This window comes from Bemisia tabaci, chromosome 1 (genome assembly GCF_918797505.1).
Source record: "Bemisia tabaci chromosome 1, PGI_BMITA_v3".
Classification (NCBI taxonomy): Eukaryota; Metazoa; Arthropoda; class Insecta; order Hemiptera; family Aleyrodidae; genus Bemisia; species Bemisia tabaci.
This window is the reverse complement of record NC_092793.1, coordinates 84,267,963-84,286,389: the sequence shown is the minus strand read 5'-3', so window position 1 is coordinate 84,286,389 and position 18,427 is coordinate 84,267,963. Positions and strand designations below refer to the sequence as shown.

Genomic DNA, 18,427 nt, shown 5'->3' with positions numbered 1-18,427 from the left:
TTTCCAATACTGCAGGTGGATCAGGATAGCAGGACGATAATAGGTAGCTAAGGTTCCATATCTTACTCTATAGTATAAAATCATAAGGGTGCCGTCATAATGTGATGAAATAAATATTACCTAAAATTTGCAGCTTTAGTAAAAAAATATCATGTCCGACCTCTCTAATTGACTCGATCCACTGTGCGTCTTTTTGGCAATAATTTTGTCCGTTCAGTTATCTCGGCGATTTTGCGGAAGCAAGAACTCCCAAAATTCCTTAGTCTACCTTTTTCTCTTACACTTACAGGGGCTCCCAACCCCTATTTTGGACGAAAAGAGTTTATGACACCGTGTTCGTTGTCTCTGAGCCTAAAAACCAACAAAAAGTCACCTTATGGCGGAGCAACGAGGATTAAAAATATCAATGTCCTCCTAAAAACGGACCATTTTGGTTGTCATCTTGGATTTGGAGTCCTCCTTTTTAGTGCGGTCGCTTAGCTCAAAAATGCACGATGATACGCGGTTTCCGGCTACCAACGTGATTTTGGTCTTAAAATGACCGTTACACCCTCCTGATTCAGAAACCACCGGGAGCCACCCGCGCTCCCCCCCTTTTGGCCGCCATCTTGGAAAATGGCGGCCAAAATCGGGTTTTTTCAAAATATCTCGAGAACGGCGGCAGATATCAAAAAATTTTCTTAGTTAAAAAAGATTCAGCGTGAAAAAGCGGTATGAATGAAGTACTCACACGTGAATAATATGAGAGAAGGGAGGGGGGGAGGGGGAGGCCCGCCGCGCCGCTGCGCGCTCCTCTGCTCCTCAGCTGTCTTGCGAAAAACTCGCTGTTCCGGCGGGCGCGCGTCATCACCCGAGGCGTTGCGCCCTCTGGTAATTAAGCAATTAATAACTGTACACTTGAATCTTCCCGCTTTTTTACTTGCTGTTAGGTTGGTAGGTATAGACAAATTTGACAGAAAATAGGTAAGTTTAATTCAGAAACAAACTTTTGCTAAACAATTTGAATACAAGTGGGAGGAAAATAAGTGCCTTATCGATCTATTTCTTTTTAATGGAAACCTAATTTGAAATTTGGTTCATTTTAGACTTTAGCGGTATCATTGGATGTAGGGTTCTAAGCGGCTCAGATTCAAATGACTTGGAAACTTGTGTAAACCTGTGCACCGCTAACGTAATTGATGGAGCTGTGTTGGTGCATACCTTAAATAAATCAGCTAAAACATTCTCCGAATTCTCCATAAAATTTTTTCAGTCAGCAATTAAGCGCAAACTGCAGAGCTTTGACAGGGTTGATATTGTTTTCGACAGATATCCGCCTTTTATAGCTTAAAATCAGACACAAGAGAGAAAAGAGGGTCCGGAAGAGAAATTCTCGTAAAAGGTTCAACGCCTATACCGAAAAATTTTGGCGATTTCTTGCAAGTTGATCGTAACAAGACTCAGTTATTTCAATTACTCGCACAAACATCAAATCTATGGAGACAATGGGTAAGATCGTCATTTGCACTGATGACATATATCGATCGTTCAGCTGGAAATTTGGTTTCAAGCGCCTATATTTCACCGTGTTTTCCACGAGGAGGCAGATACTAGACTTTTCATTCATATTAAGAATGCTGTTCGATCTGGTTATAAGTTTGTACTGCTCAGTACTGTGGATTCTGATGTCATCGTGATTGCAACTTCTATGTTCCAAACTTTGAAAGAATTCGGTTTGCAGGACCTGTTCGTAGAATATGGAGTTGGTAAAAATAGGAGTTTAATCCAAATTTCTAATTAACATCGAAAATCTCGCCGGATATGCGCAACGCACTGACATTCTCAGGGCCGGATTTACCAATAGGCTACATAGGCTATAGCCTAGGCGCAACATTTTGAGGGCGCAAAATTTTTGAGAATTTATTCAAAACCCTGGTAAAAATTGGAGATAAGCGCTGCGTTCCAAAATACCATAGGAATTCTTATAGCCGGTTAAAGAAGGCAACAGAAAATCATATATCTGGCTGTAGAATGCGGAGAAAATCATACGGCCGGGCTATACGAAGCGATAAAAAATTATACAGGCGGGCTATAGTTCCTATAGTCGGGCTTTACACTTTATCGCCTGGCTGTTGCTTTTTCGCCATCGATTATAAAAGGCTATAAGAAATTGTGTAGAAATTCGTGTGCTTTGTAAATCTTAAGTTTGTACGGAATCACCTTAATATTCACAAAACACACATTATATTTTCCTTTACTACATATTTTTTTTCATCAATTAAATGAGAATAATCCATACAGAGTGTGCAAACATTTCAAAGTTATGAGTTGAAAAACGCTGACTCTACGAGCTTAAATATTAGAGCCTAACACAAGCGGAGTGGCGGCGCACTGGCGCCTTCAAACCTAACATGGATACTTCACGCATTGCGCAATGCGTGAAGTTTCCCTGTTAGGTTTGAAGGCGGCAATGCGCGTTTCGCGCTGGCTGCCCGCCCGCCGCGCCGCGCCGCAGCGTACCACGGCGCTTGAAGCAACTATTTCACACTAGAGGTATTGAACAGTATCATACAAAATTGCAGGCGCTCCAACATGTTAGGAATGGCAGGCATCCATCAAAAGTACGGAGCTTTCCTCGCAAAATAAATCAAGATACTACGGCCCAAAAGAGAGCGGTAGTCCAAAAATTCACTAAGTACTAGCATCCGTAATTAGTAACGTTTAGCATACACTTTATCGCCAGGCTGTCGCTTAGTCGCCATCGGCTATAAAAGGCTATAAGAAATTGTGTTGCCGGATATAGAAGCTATGGAAATCTACAGCCGGCCGTAAGTCTATGGTATTTTGGGACACAGATTCTACAAATTGTGGTTGACAAAGGTGTTTTTTTAAAGGTGAATTTGAACATTTTCCGGACTCCTAACATCCTTCTTCTGATCTGGAGGGGAGGGGCGTCTGGGGGACCACCCCCCCCCCGCCCCCACGAGAGCGCCTACTTTTAGGGGCGCCACCTTAAGTTTAGCCTAGGGCGCTAAAAATGTAAATCCGGCCCTGGACATTCTTCCATGCGTTTACAGGTTGTGACTCCGTATCGTCTTTCTACGGCGAAGGCAAGACGAAGGCGTGGAGTATCTGGAATAAATTGGAGAATGATTTAACTGGAACATTTTTGAGGCTTTCATCGTGTAACGAAATTTCTAATAATGATTTTGAAAAAAATCAGCTCTTCACTTTTTTATTTATGACTCGTCCAGCCAGGCAAAATCCGTCAATGAATGCAGGAGAGTCTGTACACTCAAAAAAATCGATCGGTTGAGACATTCCTCCCACTGAGGAAGCATTGCGCCAGCATTTGCGGAGAGCAATGCTCCATACTCACATTTGGAAGCATTGCTTGGAGCTGAATCCAGTTGTTCCCGATGTGAAATCTTGGGGTTGGACAAGTAGAACTGAGACCACTAAGGGACTTGCCATCGTGCCATTGTGGACCACCCTATCAGAGGCTTCGAAAGAGTGCTACGAGCTAATATCTTGTGGATGTAAAACAATGTGTATAAAAAAATTGCAAGTGCCAACGCTTTAATTTAAAGTGCACAGCACTTTGTTTATGTGATGGGCAATGCTCATAAAGGTTTGCATTTCCAACTTGGCCCGAAGCACTCTAATTTTGAATCCATCTTTCAAACAACCGCACTAATATCGTAGGTACTAGTTTATTGCAAAAACTTAGGTCATGAATACCGAAAGAATTTATCTTCTCATGCCAAACATTTGGACTACATTTTGCGATTTGGAACTATAAATTCTGGCTCTTCTTGAAAAACACGGATAAGCGTAGGGAAATAACTAATGGCACGTACGTTGGTTTTAAACCGGGCTAGAATTTATAGTTTCAAATTGCAAAATGTAGTCCATTTACTCTTCAGTCAAAAATGTATTTTATTAACATTTATTTGTTTTTTATACTTCCTTTTATTTTAGTTTTTTTGCGAGACTGTTGCAATACACCCAACGAGTTAGACACCCAACCCGTTGGGTCTATTTAGTTAATTTCGTTTATTTTTGTAATAACAAAACTATAATTATACAAATTTAATTTTTGTCACGCTGATTTATTTCTACTTGGAGGCACCCTGATGTTTCTACGGAGAAGCAGAATTACGTACGTACTAACCTGTCAGGACTGACTCTAATTTCCTACCTGTTCGTGACTAATTTTGTATGTTCATTCATGACAGTTCATACTTAAATATTTATTTCTTATTAATTCTTTATATAAGGTGCTTTACTTACTTTGGTTTCAAATTTGTCTATATCTACCAACCTATCCAGAGCACAGCAAGTAAAAAGGCGGGAAGATTCAAGTGTACAGTTATGAATTGCTTGATTACCAGAGGCGCAACGCCTCGGGTGATGACGCGCGCCCGCCGGAACAGCGGGTTTTTCGCAAGACAGCTGAGGAGCAGAGGAGCGCGCAGCGGCGCGGCGGGCCCTCCCCTCCCCCCCCTCCCTTCTCTCATATTATTCACGTGTGAGTACTTCATTCATACCGCTTTTTCACGCTGAATCTTTTTTAACTAAGAAAATTTTTTGATATCTGCCGCCGTTCTCGAGATATTTTGAAAACACCCGATTTTGGCCGCCATTTTCCAAGATGGCGGCCAAAAGGGGGGGAAAACGGGGGGAGCGCGGGTGGCTCCGGTGGTTTCTGAATCAGGAGGGTCTAACGGTCATTTTAAGACCAAAATCACGTTGGTAGCCGGAAACCGCGTATCTCGTGCATTTTTGAGCTAAGCGACCGCACTATTTTGGGTCGGGGGTGTTTTAAAGTGCGATATTCGGATTCCTCGCGTCATTTTACATAGGAATCGACATAGTACCTACTCGACACTATCCGCGAAATTTAAAACATTTCACCAAGATGGCGGCCATCTTGGACGCCATCTTAAGTCCTGGGCGTTGGTTCAATTTTTGAACTTGACCCCATAGAAATTTTGATCCTAGACATCCTAAAGAAGAGGACGGTATATCACAACAATTTTACCCACGAAACTGCACACCGGACCTCTTATTTGTACATGTATGGTACTGGAAAAATTCATTTACCTATCTCTTTGGTTGTTAGTATGGGTTGAAGAAGAGGGTAGGTACCTATGGATCTTATTTCAATATACTGAAATGCTGCAACTTTACCTTATGCTTCAAGTGCGCCAGATCGATACGACCCTCCGAAGTGACATTAATTGGTTCCACTTTCATTCCAGCCATTATAGCCGAGGCTGGATTTGTACCATGAGCGGAGACAGGTATCAGACAAATTTTTCTTTGAGCTTCATTCCTCGATTCATGATATTGTTGAATTGCACGAAGGCCAGCATATTCTCCTTGTGCACCACTGAGAAAAAAGGAAAATGGATACATGAAATTTACTGTTAGGATGAAAGGATCATTTATAAACGTCCCGCAATAGGAGGAGAGGCGATGATTTCATTCAACTTGACAGTTGTGAGACAGAAGAGAGAGGAGGCCTGACCGTCAGTTGAAAGTAGTTGAATTATTCAGTATTTTTCCAAATGGTTTAATAATATAATAATAATATAATAATAATAATAATAATAATAATAATAATATAATAATAATAATAATAATAATAATAATAATAATAATAATAATAATAATAATGTGTTTTATTTTTATTTTTTTTTTACGCAAACGACATTCCAATAAAAAAACTTTCTTACTAAAACACAAAAGCCCTCTGGCTTTGTAGCCGTTGAGGGGAGGTTATAAAACACTTATTTTTAAGGTAATAATAAATAATAATAACACCTATAAATTAAAATAAGAATAAAAAATAGAAAATAAAATATTGAGCAGCTAGGATTTTAAAGCTTTTAAGCTTTTCTCATAAATTAAATTCTTGGACAAGCTCGAAACGGTAGGCCCAAGCAGACTTGCAGAAAGCCGCCAATAACCCAAGTCTATCGCCTTTCACAATATCTATGAACTCTTCCCTGTCCAACCTACTCCTTTGGAAGTAGGTATAGTCTCCTCCATTCCGCCAGAATGGGACACACCGCGACGAAATGGAAGACACTCTCCTCCTGACGCAAGTTGCACAGGGAACAGTCCACGGATTCAATGCTATAGCTATACTTGTTCAAGTAGACCAGCTCACCCCTAATTTTAAGAGCCCAACCAGAGTTAAGAAATTTCATGAAAGATTATACAAAGAAATTTCATAATGAAATTTCATTTAACACGCAGAATTCAGGATTAAACCTTTGAAACTTATGAATCTCCTTAAGGTTAATCTTCAGCTGTAGTTCCGAAAAAATCCACCACGTCGCGCTGCTAAAATCCGACTCCGAAATCAGTGATTATTTAAATATCACAATAGGTATCTTAAATTCTAAGCCTCATAAGTTCTAGCAGCATACGTCTGGAATCCTTAGAAACAAACGCGAGCTTTGAAAGTCTAATAATAAAAGCTGTAAATTGATCCTAGTTTCTCTTACGGGATATCTGTAAGTGCGAGAGAGACAGCTCACGGTGGGAGAGAGATATCTGCCAACTGCTGAGAGCGATCAAGCGCGATTGGTTGCATCAAGGTCATCATGCTTAACCCTACTTTTTTCTGGGATCAAATTGCAGAGCTTCAGAAATGACTTTTCACGTTGTTTTTAGGGTCATAATAGGAAGAAGAATGTTATGGCTAGAACTTATAACTCTTCGATTTAAACAGAAATTCCTTCAACTTTTATAAAAGCTCAAGGACTCACGTGGAGCTGTACGGACTCTAAAACACAGCGGTGGTGCCCCCTGCGCGGAGAAATTTCTTACTTCACGCAGCTGTAGATAAACCTTAAGTTCATTTATAGGAACGTGGTAAACTGTGAAAGGGAACTTTAGAAATGCCCAGAAAGTTGAGTAAAACAGCAGAAACATAATTTTGAATTTTGTATCTTAAATTTTGGTTGAACACACAGCCGAACCGGTTGAACACCAAAATAAATTTTACGGATAAAGTAAGACGTTAGCTTTTATATTTGGAGCAAAACAAATTTCTTGACTATAAAGAATCCTAGTACCCCCTAATAGTATATCGTTCTTTTTTGGTACAAAAGGGAGGGATCTTGAACTATCTTTGAAAGAATTTAAATGATTTTTTCATTTGTCTCTGATTTTTTCAGAAATTAACAGTTTGAAATTTGAGGTTAGGGTCCCCGGTCCCCCTCCCCATGATGAGCCAGAACCAAAGACATAAAGACGGAGCGCTCGTATCTAAAAGCACGGGGAAAAAGTGAAGCTAGGTTCGGCGCTGCGCGCTTGTGTGAGTGTGTAAATGAGCGCGGGAATCCATGGCGGCAAACGGAAATTTGATTTGAACTTGTCCTCTTGATTTTTGCACATTTCTTCTTTGAAACGTATTTTAAATTCCTAAAACGAATATACTAAGAAAGTTCGGTCTGCGTCCTAATATAATACACCTACTTTTGCTCGGTAACAGGCAGTAATCTCAGATAAAGTTAGTTTTTCTTCTGCTCATGGTGGTTCTGCAGGTTCAAACAGGCCGTTACAGTTCTAGATCAACGTTACTCTCAAATGAAATTAATCGGTCGACGACGGACTGAAACTAACCTAAAGTTAAAAAAATATGAGTGTGTACCTGAATTTGGGCAAAAATCAACCTAAAATACTTTGTTTCCGCAATTTTATTTATTAGTTCCCGCCCTACATTTGAATTCAAACTTGTCCCGATTTCGCCGCCAATCCTCTAGCCAATAGTAGAGGTGATTGAAAAGAAGCTCTAGAAGCTTCATTTTTTGCTTTTAGTGCTCCGTCTTTATGTCTTTGGCCAGAACTGCCAGAAGAGAAAGAGTAGTAAGAGAAGACCAGAAGAGAAGAGCTGAGAGAAGACCGCGCTCCAACTGGTCTAATTGACGAATATTATTCTCTTTGAAAATAAAAACAAATTCTGTTAGAAAAAATAAGCATTTTTGACATTTTGTCGGTCGAAAGAAATTTCATTGGGAAAAAAGAAATTTCATTCGATGAAATTTCTTTTAGCAACTCTGAGCCCAACGGATTTCGGCTGCTTTCAAATTTGTCTTATAAACCACTTTCTGCAAGTTCGTATCATCAAAAATCTCTTTGTAAAGTAGATGCCTTGTACCTACTAGAGTGAACCTTAGCTATATATTGACTTTTTAGGCTGTTTCTTACTTTATCGATTATTAAATTGATGTCACCGTGAATAAAATCTTCAATTGGTATCTGGAAGTTTCGGGCCAACCGTTCCCAACTTTCGTACCAAAAAAGCTTTCTCCTGATTATCTCTTTTGCAAAAAAATTTGGAAATCTATCTTCTGACAAATTTAAGCATCTATTTTTGTAGTACAAGTGTAGTTCTAAAGCATAAATAAACATAGGAAACACGTCACATTCCAGATAAAGCATATAGTCCGGAGTGGAAATTGGCAATTTAAAAACTTTCTTCAAAAAAACCCTCTGTAGGATCTCCAGCGAACTGTATACATTCGCACCCCAAACCTGCGCCCCATAACAAAGTGAGGTCCTGGCGACCGTATTAAACAAATAAAACTTAGAGAGTAGTGGGACATTGTCATTGTTTACTGTTAGGATGAAAGGATCCTTTATAAACGTCCCGCAATAGGATGAGAGGCGATGATTTCATTCAACTTGACAGTTGTGAGACAGAAGAGAGAGGAGGCCTGACCGTCAGTTGAAAGTAGTTGAATTATTCAGTATTTTTCCAAATGGTTTTCGGTATCTTTAGGTGCGTTGTCGAAGTAAACTTTCCGTTTGCGTTGGGTAGAATACCTATTGAGAGAGTATGGCCACTGAGGTTACCACCTCTGATTGGCTTAGCCATCTTAGGCTAAATGGAGCCCTTAGGACCAAAAAATGGCGGACGCCATAAATTAATGTAATGCAAAATGACTCAAAATGTAGTTTTCTTCGCTTATTGTAACGAGAAATTTACTCAAATGCACTATTGCGACATCTTTACATATTTTTAAGGCTAATCGTGTGCAATTTTTGAGAAAAATTATCTTAGATGTAGTAAGGTTGGCAGCAAGTGCGGTTGGTGATAACCGTCAAAAGTTGGCAATGACCCCCCTCCCATCCACAAAAACCAAAACAAAGCATCGCCATTTTTGGCATAGAATAAAGAGACTAACGTCGTAGTCTATTTATTCTATGTTTTTGGGTCCTAAGCCTCTCCATGGGGCCCAGTGGCCATATTACTCTATATAAAGCTGCTGTTCCCACTCACTCTGCCCCCCCCCCCCCCTAGATAAAAATTGGCCGAAGCGATTTCCTTTAAAATTGGTACACGCTTAGCTATTGTAATGAGGAGTTGATTAAATTATTCCCATTCAAATCCGCTGCCTCGGATGCCCGCAAGAGCGAAAAGTTATTTCTCCATATCGTATTACATTGGAGATACGCGGTTGTTTACACCGCAATCACACACTGAATGTGGGAGCTGAATGTGGCTTGAATGTGGAAGTCATCGGCCCGATGCCTAACGCGCAAAATTCAGCAACGATTCTCAGCAACCATCGGACCAATTTTGAATTTGTCTGAACTCTTCGAGTAGATTTGATACACATCTGGATGAAAATAACTCGAATTTGCTAAATTTCAGCCGTTGGGCGATGACTGTTGACTTCCACATTCAGGTGCTAAATTCAGCGTCTGATTGCGGCATTACGCGCATCGCGCCGAACAGGTTCAATCCTGTTGCGTGACGTCACTGCCTTATAGACGAAATTTAAGGTTTTAGGAGGTATTTTTCGACGAATGTTTGTGGAAATTGGTAAGCGGGGGTATTTTTCTCGGGGGATCTCGAAATTTTGGTCGGATTTTCAAAATCCAAGATGGCGGCTGTGGCTTAAAATGCTAAGTCGGCTCCTGTTCTATCGATTTTCGTGAAACTCGGTAGGTATTCAGGGGTATTTTTCGACGAGAAACTCGAATTTTCGGTCAGATTTTCATAATTTCCAAATCCAAAAGATGGCGGCCGTGGCCTAAAATGCTAAGTCGGCTCCTGTTCTATCGATTTTCGTGAAACTCGGTAGGTATTCAGGGGTATTTTTCGACGAGAAACTCGAATTTTCGGTCAGATTTTCATAATTTCCAAATCCAAAAGATGGCGGCCGTGGCCTAAAATGCTAAGTCGGCTCCTGTTCTATCGATTTTCGTGAAACTCGGTAGGTATTCAGGGGTATTTTTCGACGAGAAACTCGAATTTTCGGTCAGATTTTCAAAATTTCAAAATCCAAGGTGGCGGCCGTGGCCTAAAATGCTAAGTCGGTTCCTCTTTGATCGATTTTTGTGAAACTCGGAGATCTAGGGTACTTTTCGACGGGGAACTCGAATTTTTGGTAAGATTTTCAAAATCCAAGATGACGAACGTGGTCTACAATGCTATATCGCTTCCTGATATCGATCGATTTTTGTGAAATTCGGTATTAGGGGGTATATTTCGACGGGAAATTAGAATTTAAGGTCCGATTTTCAAAATTCAAAAATCCAAGATGACGAACGTGGTCTGAATTGCTATCTCGGCTTCCGATCCATCGATTTTTGTGAAATTCGGTATCAGGAGGTGTATTTCGACGGAAAACTCGCATTTTTGGTCAGATTTTCAACATTTCCAAATCCAAGATGGCGGCCCCGCACGAAAACGCGGTCCGGACTCCTAGAACATCAATTTCTGTAAAACTTGGTGAAAAAGAAGATTAAGACATAGATGTTGTCTCCTCATCAATGTTAAAAACTGAGCGGGGCGGTGGCGGCTCGCGGAGCGAGTCGCAAGTTCGTCGCGAAGTTTAGAACTGGGGTCCAGGGGCACTCCCCGGCTAGACGTGTCAGCTCGCAAAGCGAGCTAATCACGACTAGTTCTCTCAATATAGATACTCTAGCGTTGGGCTGCTCACAGAGTTAAGAAATTTCATGAAAGATTATAAAAAGAAATTTCATAATGAAATTTCATTTAATACGCAGAATTCAGGATTAAACCCTTGAAACTTATGAATCTCCTTAAGTTCATTTATAGGCACGTGGTAAACTGTGAAAGGGAACTTTAGAAATGCCCAGAAAGTTGAGTAAAACAGCAAAAACATAATTTTGAATTTTTTATCTTAAATTTTGGTTGAACACACAGCCGAACCGGTTGAACACCAAAATAAATTTTACGGATAAAGTAAGACGTTAGCTTTCATATTTGGAGCAAAACAAATTTCTTGACTATAAAGAATCCTACTACCCCCTAATAGTATATCGTTCTTTTTTGGTACAAAAGGGAGGGATCTTTAACTATCTTTGAAAGAATTTAAATGATTTTTTCATTTGTCTCTGATTTTTTCAGAAATTAACAGTTTGAAATTTGAGGTTAGGGTCCCCGGTCCCCCTCCCCATGATGAGCCAGAACTGCCAGAAGAGAAAGAGTAGTAAGAGAAGACCAGAAGAGAAGAGCTGAGAGAAGACCGCGCTCCAACTGGTCTAATTGACGAATATTATTCTCTTTGAAAATAAAAACAAATTCTGTTAGAAAAAATAAGCATTTTTGACATTTTGTCGGTCGAAAGAAATTTCATTGGGAAAAAAGAAATTAATTTCATGAAATTTCTTGTGAAATTTCATTCGATGAAATTTCTTTTAGCAACTCTGGCTGCTCAACGCTAACGGATATCACGTGACCGTTGACTTATACCCAGAGTACCTTTATAGACAGAGTATGGCCATTTCTGTTCCGGTTTTTCATTGGTCGCGTGAAAATAGGCTGACACGATGTTCTTACGGCCGTAAATAAACAAACAAGATGGCTGTTATCAGTAAGCAAGATTGAGGTTATGCACATCTTACATCCTCCTGTGATAAAGGTGAAAGACGATTTAACAATGTTTTCATGTGTTTTTCGTGTGTTATTCGTAGTAGAGTACCTGTATAGCGAGAGTATGGACAGATCGCTTCATGGAGGGCTTAGGGCCCAAAAGTGCAGCCACCCTTCTAACCAACTTCTAACGCACAAAATTTCACTGCCAGTCTTTAGATTCCAATTCTAACGATGATGGCTAAGAAAGTACATAAATGAGCGTTCTTCCACAAAAATGAGTAAATTTATGCAAAAACTAAATCAAATACGTGCTGTATAAACGATGGTTCGTAACAATTGTATTAATAAATCGCTCTGGATAATTGAAATTCTTAGATTGCTGTCTTTCTGGGCCCTAACTTTATTCGTGGAGGCATCGGTGAAGGCCTTATATGGATTACCGGAGTTTCACATCTGTCTATACTCTATACAGGTACTCTAATTCGTAGATATGCTAGTTTAAATTGTTACTGCCGTATGATTGATATTTTTGTCAAATTTAGCTTCTTATCGATGTTACGTGAGTCGCCATCTTGTTCGTTTATTTACGGCCGTAAGAGCATCATTGGAGTCCCTTTATAGCGTCCAGCCCACGTACAAACTGGGGCTCTCAAACTGGCACTAATTCTTCTATTTCTCAGCCATTTCTGCACGGAATGCCTTGAAAATTTCAAGATCTGATCTGTGATGTATCCCGAACACATCGGTTACCCTCAAAGATCGTCGGCCCGACTAGAGTACCTATATTGAGAGAGTATGGCCACTGCGCCCCATGGAGAGGCTTAGGACCCAAAAATGGCGGTGCTTTGTTTTGGTTTTTGTGGATGGAAGGAGGGTCATTGCCAACTTTTGACGGTTATCACCAACCGCACTTGCTGCCAACCTTACTACATCTAAGATAATTTTTCTCAAAAATTGCACACGATTAGCCTTAAAAATATGTAAAGATGTCGCAATAGTGCATTTGAGTAAATTTCTCGTTACGATAAGCAAAGAAATCTACATTTTGAGTCATTTTGCATTACATTAATTTATGGCGTCCGCCATTTTTTGGTCCTAAGGGCTCCATTTAGCCTAAGATGGCTAAGCCAATCAGAGGTGGTAACCCCAGTGGCCATACTCTCTCAATGTAGGTACTCTAGGCCCGACGATCTTTGAAAGGCAACAGTCAACAGTTCCATCGATGAGCCTCTTTGAGGCCCCTAGTTTAAGCCCCACCTACACGGTGAAAGTGGACCTTAATATTGGCTTAATGTGGGAGTCACCGATGCGTTGTTGAGCGGTGAACCTTAATATTCGCCGGGCCGACGATTATTAAGGCTCACCGATAGTATTCTGAATCAACGATCACCATCCTCTGCCATCCTCTGGAGGATTGCTCTGTGTTTGGTTTTCTCCCGGTCGTGTAGTGTGGTTAGTGGAGTTTTTTTATTCGTTTTCGCATGCGTTTCGCAATTTTCAGTCATTAAAATGTCTTTCATCGATAGGAACAAGAACGTGAAGAGAACGGTCCTACTTAAAATTATGCCCAAGCCGAGTAAATCATGCAGGGAGTTGCTAGCAGGTAGAGCTGGTGTGCACGATGACAAATCCACGAGGGTAGTGGTTCAGCCCAAGGTGGGCTGGACGCTGGACGCTTGAAATACTACTGAGAGTCAAGACAACACCCCCTCATGGAGTCACAAACGGGAATAAAGATTACACAAATTGACAGTTTTGCCTTTTGCGTAATCTTTGATAGGTTCATTCTTAAATTCCTTCTGTTCCTTCTCTCATTCCGTTTGTTCCTTGTCGAACCCGTTATTGCCGGGGTATCCGACCGTTGGACTTGGCGATGAATTCGCGGAACACCCCATTGTTTACGTTCCCCATTGGCGCGTCGGCCCATGCCTCGCCGAGAATAAGTTCTCGCGCTGTAGATCTCACACTACGCACCGCTGTAGATTCACCTTAAGGACAATGGGTATAAATCTCAAACAAAGTAACCTAACCTAACTTCCAATTGACCAACAAAATCACACCGCCAACGCGACGACGCCGTATACTCTTCCACTACGCATTCCGCCTCCATATTGATCGTGACGTGTACATTCGAAACCAACGAGTGCGCGGTTTAAACGCCGTTTTAGGCTATCCTAATGTTTGGCACTTTCAACTTTTCTCCCGTTTGCAGTCATCAAAAAACATTAGGAAAAAAAAACTGTAAGCTTCGGTCACTTACTACTTTCGAATGACACAATAATAAAAATGACTTAACTGACTCATTATTAATTATACCTTTGGAGGTCTGAAAGCGTTTCGGATTATGCTATTATTAAAGCTGCAATATTATGCTACTCTACTGAAGGTGCCAGAAACAAAGAGGGGGCAAAAAGGGGAGTTAAGAGAAAAAAAACCCCAACCTAACATCTAAACTAAACGAAATCATTTGTAACGCACGAATTATTTAGGCTTGGGGTAAAAAATGTCAAAATTTAGAATCAATGTTTCTAGGCGTTTCTTAGCCTCCTGAATGTATCCCCAAAAGTGTCAATAAATTTCATGAAATTTCGTGAAAGGACGACGGACCGGTCTTATGGGAAAAGTGGGCCCGGTTAATTCGGCTGCGCTTTTGATATGTTGTAGGTCTTAACCTACTGATCAAAAGTGTCAGTGGGTGTTTCTTCCTATCTCGAAGTTTTACCCCCCATTTTGGGGGTCAAAATTGCCAATTCGGCGTATAATTGGTAATTTTTACATCCAGGTTTGTTGGTCGCCTATAAGATTCTGAAATGGTTTTTTGAGTCTATTGTATCCTCTGAATAGGCTAGAGACCATCCGAATTCAAAAACTGAACAATTGCGCCTTATGGGGAAGGGGGGGGGGGTTATTTACGCCACCGATTTCAGCGTCGGCGCGTCGCATTTAACCGATTCTTTCGCCATGTTTGGAGAATTTCTTATACAAATGATTGCGACTGCATCTTGAAAGGTCGACTAAGATTCAGCTCAGAATATACCCGGGGGGGGGGGGGGGGGAGTGCGCGATCGAACTCGGGCAGCGAAACTAGCTTGCGCGGGTCGGATCAAACCGACGCTTCTACCATGTTTTGGAGAACTTTTCATGCAAATGACTCCGGCTGCTTCTTGAAAGGTCGACTGAGATGCAGCTCAGAACATACCCCCTGGGGGGGGGGAGGGGGCGGAAAGTGCGCGACCGAACTCGGGCAGCAAAACTGCCTTTCGCGAGTTGCATTAAACCGATGGTTTCGTCATGTTTTGGGGACTTTCTTATCCCAATGAGGCCGACTGCATTTCGAAAGGTCGACTGTGATGGAGCACGGAGTATGCTGTAAGAGAAAGGAGGCCTCTCAGTCCGCACCCTCTATCACAATAGGATCTCTCAGCATAGGTCAGTGTGGCACTGACACTAGTATAGTAGTGGCACTTTTTAACGTGGCTAGTACGATTAAAACTTAGAAACAATTAACGCATCATTCAATTTTCAGCACATCTTGATGCATCTGAGAATTTTGGTAAGGATAAGGGTTAGTTGCTTTTGAAAAGAAAAAAAAATTAAAAAAAGAAATACAAGACCTTGTTTTTTCTTAGATTTTTTGAATAAGTAAAAAAATCTCAGCGAGCTCGCCTCACTAACTGCACTGAGAGCTTCCAGATTTGGTCCATTACTTATGGAGCTCTGGTAGAAAGAATGAAAAAACGGGAACCAGTCAAAAACCTTCAGAACTTTTTTCATTGCATATATTGCCTCCCACGGACTGCATAAGTAATTAGTACTTGCGTATCACATACAATCTAATGTGGCATCTTCCGTAACGCCATCATTTAGGGTAATTATCTCTTGGATGTACTCTCCAGAAACGAAGATTAATCGCTGATTCGTCGATAATCTCATTGCTAATTGTAAAATGGATCGAAATTGGCCACATCGATATGGATCAAAAAAGTGCCACTATTATACCATGTGTCAGTGCCACACTGACCTATGCTGAGAGATCCTATTGTGATAGAGGGTGCGGATTGAGAGGCCTCCTTTCTCTTACAGCATACTCCGTGCTCCATCTCAGTCGACCTTTCAAGAAGCAGCCGGAGTCATTTGCATGAAAAGTTCTCCAAAACATGGTAGAAGCATCGGTTTGATCCGACCCGCGCAAGCTAGTTTCGCTGCCCGAGTTCGATCGCGCACTCCCCCCCCGGGGTATATTCTGAGCTGAATCTTAGTCGACCTTTCAAGATGCAGTCGCAATCATTTGTATAAGAAATTCTCCAAAACATGGCGAAAGAATCGGTTAAATGCGACTCGCCGACGCTGAAATCGGTGGCGTAAATAACCCCCCCCCCCCTTCCCCATAAGGCGCAATTGTTCAGTTTTTGAATTCGGATGGTCTCTAGCCTATTCAGAGGATACAATAGACTCAAAAAACCATTTCAGAATCTTATAGGCGACCAACAAACCTGGATGTAAAAATTACCAATTATACGCCGAATTGGCAATTTTGACCCCCAAAATGGGGGGTAAAACTTCGAGATAGGAAGAAACACCCACTGACACTTTTGATCAGTAGGTTAAGACCTACAACATATCAAAAGCGCAGCCGAATTAACCGGGCCCACTTTTCCCATAAGACCGGTCCGTCGTCCTTTCACTCGAATAAATTTCATGAAATTTCGTGAAATTTCACTCCAATAAATTTCATGAAATTTTCCATCTCTGATCGCCGCAAAAATCATGAAAATCGGCCCGGTAGAACGCTGGAACTCAGCCTTATCAGTTATGCAAAATTAGGAGGTCTCGGAGCTTATAGTATAGATAGAATATTTCATTCAGAATAATCGTAGCCAATTCTAATAATTGATCCACTGTCATGCAGTCAGCGTGCGTTAACTTTTTTGGCAAGGACTGTGAGGACTCAAGCTGGCCTCAAGAGCTTAGCCTGCCATACGAACCTCATCCAGCTTTAAGAGCCCAAACAGCCTGTCATATAAGGCTTATGTAGTTAGCTTCATACCTAACTCATACGGACGGCTGTAAGACTGTAGGTATGTATAGCCAGCTGTAGAAATTATGCGATTATATAAAATCCTTATAGCCCTTATAGTTGATTTTTTACACGGGTATAAAACTAAAAGAGGGAAGAGGATCCAACCTGTTTGGCTGAAAGGATATCTTGTCATAACCAGTGATTGCACAAAGATCGTTTTCCAATTCCTGAAAAAGTTCTTCGTAGCCTTTGGTTTGATTTTTGGGAATAAAGGGATGAAGGTTTGAAAATTCCTTGATACTACAAGGCATCATTTCAGTTGTGCTATTCAATTTCATGGTGCAAGAGCCCTGTAACAGAGAGAAAACTGGGGAAAACAGACACTTCAAATGGGTTATGTGTTAATTTAATGTTGATAAGAGAAGATAATTGAAAATATTTAGACCCTTTATTAGCTCAGAGCATTTGTTTGACATTAATAAAAAAAAGGAATTTCTAATGTACTTATTTTACTAAATTTACAGCGCCTAATATAGTATATAAACATTGCATAAACATTAATTCCATCCCTGGCATCTCGGAGGCAAGAATGGATTCCTGGTATAAAAATGATACCTAAACGACTATTCCAGCAATTGTATTGCTGCATACAGTTACCTACCTGCAGCAATGTTAAATTTCCTAATATTTTTTAATACCTATATCCGAGTTCATTTACATACGTAAATATAATATTTTTAGGTGTACACATTTTAATGGTTTTTGGTCTAGCAGATCTGACATCTGTGTAGAACAAAATACTTAGTCTATTTTTTATTTAAACTCCCGATTCCCTTCAAACTTTGTCGATCAAGTAAACTTCACCTCCCCTCCTCTCCTTTGTCCAATACAGCAACCCGTTTCAACCAACAGATTCCTCCCGTGGAATATCAAAAAATCCCAATACCAAGGATTTCAATGTCATCTTTTTTGTCTATCACTTTGTTCATCGATTTCAGTGCTCAGCTTTCAGCAATCAGTGGCCTTGTCAATGCCCGAGGCGTGCAGTGGGGGGGGGGGGGGGTAACATCCACTCCGAGCTCCACTAGTTCCACATCTGCATTTCAAGTTTCCAGTATTTGCGGTTTTCATGTTCAACTTCGATTATTCATAACCCCTGAACCTTTTGTTGCCCCAGAATCCACGGACACTCGTTGGATGCAAATTACAATGGCCAATTCAAAAACTCGATTTTGGTTCAAATAAAAAATTGCGATTTCCATGTCTTCTTTGTAGTAGAAAAAAATTAATCTTCATTTTAAAAACTGAGAAAATGCATCAAACACAACCTGAAAATCAAACCTTCGGATTTTCTTTTCAGATTCCTATCGTGGATTAAACAAAAATTACGTAGAGTTTCATAATAACCGGATCCTAACATCTTAATTTCCCCCAGAGGATGATGTTGTACAAGGGTTTCAATTTTGACCTCTCCTAGCGATGCGACCCCCCTAAAATGGTCTGCATGGTCAGCAACTTTGGGATAGGAGGATTTAAAGTATGATTAATCAATACACACA

The 18,427-nt window shown here is 40.7% G+C and overlaps 1 protein-coding gene and 1 long non-coding RNA gene across 6 annotated transcripts in view; both read right to left on the bottom strand.

Moving 5' to 3' along the window:
* Positions 1-18,427, bottom strand: part of LOC140226030 (uncharacterized) — a 234,405-nt gene that overhangs the window by 123,066 nt on the left and 92,912 nt on the right. The gene's annotated exons all lie outside the window — the stretch shown is intronic.
* The window catches only part of LOC109039911 (glycine dehydrogenase (decarboxylating), mitochondrial), a 138,262-nt gene that overhangs the window by 38,716 nt on the left and 81,119 nt on the right, over positions 1-18,427 (bottom strand). For all 5 annotated transcript variants that reach the window (XM_072306323.1, XM_019055633.2, XM_019055635.2 and 2 more), the window contains 2 exons: positions 17,034-17,218; positions 5,173-5,374 (listed from right to left, as the gene is read on the bottom strand). In XM_072306323.1, coding sequence (XP_072162424.1) covers positions 5,173-5,374; positions 17,034-17,218 — 387 coding nt within the window. The remainder of the gene's footprint in view (positions 1-5,172; positions 5,375-17,033; positions 17,219-18,427) is intronic.